The 2,942-nt window shown below is 38.1% G+C and overlaps 1 protein-coding gene across 1 annotated transcript; it reads right to left on the bottom strand.

Annotated features, from left to right (window-relative positions):
• Positions 1 to 1,064: 1,064 nt before the first annotated feature.
• On the bottom strand, positions 1,065 to 1,880 carry LOC104236179 (RNA-binding protein VTS1). The gene is made up of 2 exons (XM_009790058.2): positions 1,486 to 1,880; positions 1,065 to 1,359 (listed from the first exon to the last, which is right to left on the bottom strand). Exons 1-2 carry the CDS (start codon positions 1,878 to 1,880, stop codon positions 1,065 to 1,067), a joined length of 690 nt encoding a protein of 229 aa, XP_009788360.2.
• Between the last annotated feature and the right edge of the window lie 1,062 nt (positions 1,881 to 2,942).

Below are 2,942 nucleotides of genomic sequence, written 5' to 3'. Positions count from 1 at the left end.
CTCAACCGCCCGCCCTCCTTCACGGGCATCACATGCTTTGATAACATATGTATCATGACCTAAGCCCATGGCACGAATTGTTCGCATTGAGTCTAGACCCGCACGGACGCGCGCTTTTGGGGCTCGAGGCGGCGTAGCCTAAAAAGGCAAAACCGTGCGGGCCTAGGCCCGAAGTGGACAATTTGTGCCACGGGCCTAGGTCATGACAGCCCCGCAACAGTTTCACTTAAGCAAGAAATCTTTGAGACATTAAACTGTGAAGCTCAGAGTTCACATTATGATTGCCAACTCCCAAAACCAAGCAAAAAATTAAAAGTCAGTACCACACAGTTCATACAAATATGATCTTAACACGGACATACAAAAGTATAAGAACACATAGGAACTGCAAACCACTATAAGATTATTCACAGAATATTAGTTTCACGCAGTTGATATAGACCCAAAAATATAGCAAACACATCAATAACCAAAATTCTGCAGCATCAAGTACAAAATTGGCTACTGAATCCAAATTAACCACACATTAGATAATGGCTGAAGAGAATGTTGTCTAGAGCTCCTTCCCATAAAATAATCTTTTACCTTATCACAAGGAAAATGTTCTCTAGAGCTCCTTATGCAATAGATTGAAGATATAATTCACTGAATGCTGCAGGTACTCTAAGAAAGGAATCCCAGGGTCATTTGGAAAGTAGCAGCAATGCGCATTCAGCTACCAAATAAGACCCGTGGCGCTTAAATAAGATTGAAATGAAGTTTGGACATCAAATTTATTAGGAAAACTAAAAGAGCAACTATCATTCATTTTTGATTGACGCATCTCTATATTGCACGTCTCAAAGTTTTGATCTATTTAGGACAAAATTAACAAAGATGTTACCAACAGTCAGAGCACTATACACTACAAAACCACACTTTTATATCAGAGTGCATTCTAAACTCTAAACTACTAAAATATCTGCAAAATTATGAGGTTAAGCTGCAAGTAATGCTAATGATCGGCAAAATTTCAACAGTAAGCCTATGCAACTACAAAAGCCTTACAGGTCATGCTCCTTCACTCAAGAGAACCCTTTATTTAGATTCTGAATTGAGCAATACATTTTTCTTCGCGATCCGACTGCACTGATTCCCATATCCTTAAGATCATCCAACGTTAGCATTGGTAAAACCTCTTCGTCAACCTCATGAATCTCAAACAAAGAGGCATACCGACCAAGTCCCAGCTGGTTCAGCCACACCTTAACCCCATTCCTCTGTGAACCCCAGTTCCAATCTCGGGCCTCTGTATCAGTAGTTGGGCCCTCCTCTGAAACCCTAGTCGCCGTCTTCCTACCATTCACATTACCAATTCCTCTATAAATGTCAATATCTATATTATTGTCAGGGGAATGAACTGGGCTATGTTATGAGTTTTCATTATTCTCCAAATCTTCCACATCAGTACTGAGTATTTTGTCATCTTTGGTAGCCCAACAAGACCTCATTTTCTTGGTTATTGGACCTTTCTTGGATTTCAAATTCCTAATTTTCCAACTATCAATGGCAACATTATCCAAATTTGCATCCCCGTTACCCTCCCCCTCAACATTAGTCCTATTATTGAATTTTTTCATAAAATTGCTATTGCCATTAGGGTTAGTATCAACTAGGGTTAGGGTTTGATTACTTGATAAGTTGGTGAGATGATGATTTTTGGAAACCTTGTTGGACGGAGACTTCATGAGAGATTTGGGCCTTCGTTGGTGTTGGTCGAAAGAAGAATCATAGCCGCCGATGTCACCTAGCCGGACGCTGGGACGACGGTGGCGTTTGGAGCCAACGTTGTCGTGTGCAACCATTGCTCCGTCATCCGTCGGTGGCGGAAACTCCGACATTGACAGCTCCGGTTAGGATTTCGGGGAAGAGAATGTGAAGAAAAAGGCATACATTGAGGAGAGTAGTATAGATATATGGATAATTGTGAAATTAAAAGGGAAGTGAAGAATTAAATGGAAGGGGGAATTTTTCAGCTTCTTGTTTAGTTATTAGATGAAAGAAGTGAGGGCAGTGGGAGGGAAGATTTTGTGGAACATTCCAAGGAGTAAAAGATCATTTATATGTTTAGTTCTAGATGCATGCCACGTCACACGTGCTGAGATTATAAGATTGAACACTATGGTGGGCTCCATATACCGGTTGGCTCCACCACCTATGCGGCGGCCGGCGGTTGCTGTCTTCTTATTTTCTTGTACTTCATTTTTTTCATTTGGCGCCTCAATAATCATAATTATAAAGTTTTAACACACATTTGAGAAAAAATGTTGATTAGACTATGGAGTATAATTTATAGCTTGTTTGGATAGTTGTTATCTAATGCACTTGTATTATATCGTATTATTACTTTAAATATAATATTTATTTTGATTGTTACTTAAATATTATTGAATCGTATTATTCAATTACGTAATACGAATGAACGACCGATTTGGTATGATCGCATCGTTCCCTTATTTTTTTCCTCTCATTTTGTCCTTCCATATTATTAAATAATCATATTTTATACTTTATCCTATCTTTCTATATACTAATAATTTTACCTCGTACTTTACTTTTTCTTTATAATATTATAAATTTATTCTTCATATGGATGGTACATGATGTCACACCCCTTTTTTACCTTAACCATTTTTAAAAGAGATAAAGTGATTTTTAAAGCTCAAAAGGGTTTTCAATCATGAAAGTGACAAAATATGTGTTTCAAAAGATTTTCTCAGAGTCGTCACTTGACGTTTAGTTTCAGTGTGCCAAGTCACCATTTTAAAAATAGTTTTCCTTTCAAAACATATTTGACTCCAATAAATTGATTTGTACCAAAGATTCTGAGTAAGGGGTTCATTTGACTGGGGGAGAAAGTGTTAGGCATTCCTCAAGTCTCGTGAAAAACACAGTTGCATACT

Source organism: Nicotiana sylvestris, chromosome 3 (assembly GCF_000393655.2).
Source record: "Nicotiana sylvestris chromosome 3, ASM39365v2, whole genome shotgun sequence".
NCBI lineage: Eukaryota > Viridiplantae > Streptophyta > Magnoliopsida > Solanales > Solanaceae > Nicotiana > Nicotiana sylvestris.
The sequence above is the reverse complement of the archived record's forward strand: the minus strand, read 5'-3'. Positions and strand labels throughout refer to the sequence as shown.

What these genes read in the sequence shown, in the direction of transcription:
- LOC104236179 (XM_009790058.2), bottom strand. Translation starts at nt 1,880, where the DNA reads ATGTCGGAGTTTCCGCCACCGACGGATGACGGAGCAATGGTTGCACAC. An exon ending in CCAATAACCAAGAAAATGAG is followed by an intron (nt 1,360 to 1,485) that starts GTCTTGTTGGGC and finishes TGACATTTATAG; the next exon opens with AGGAATTGGTAATGTGAATG.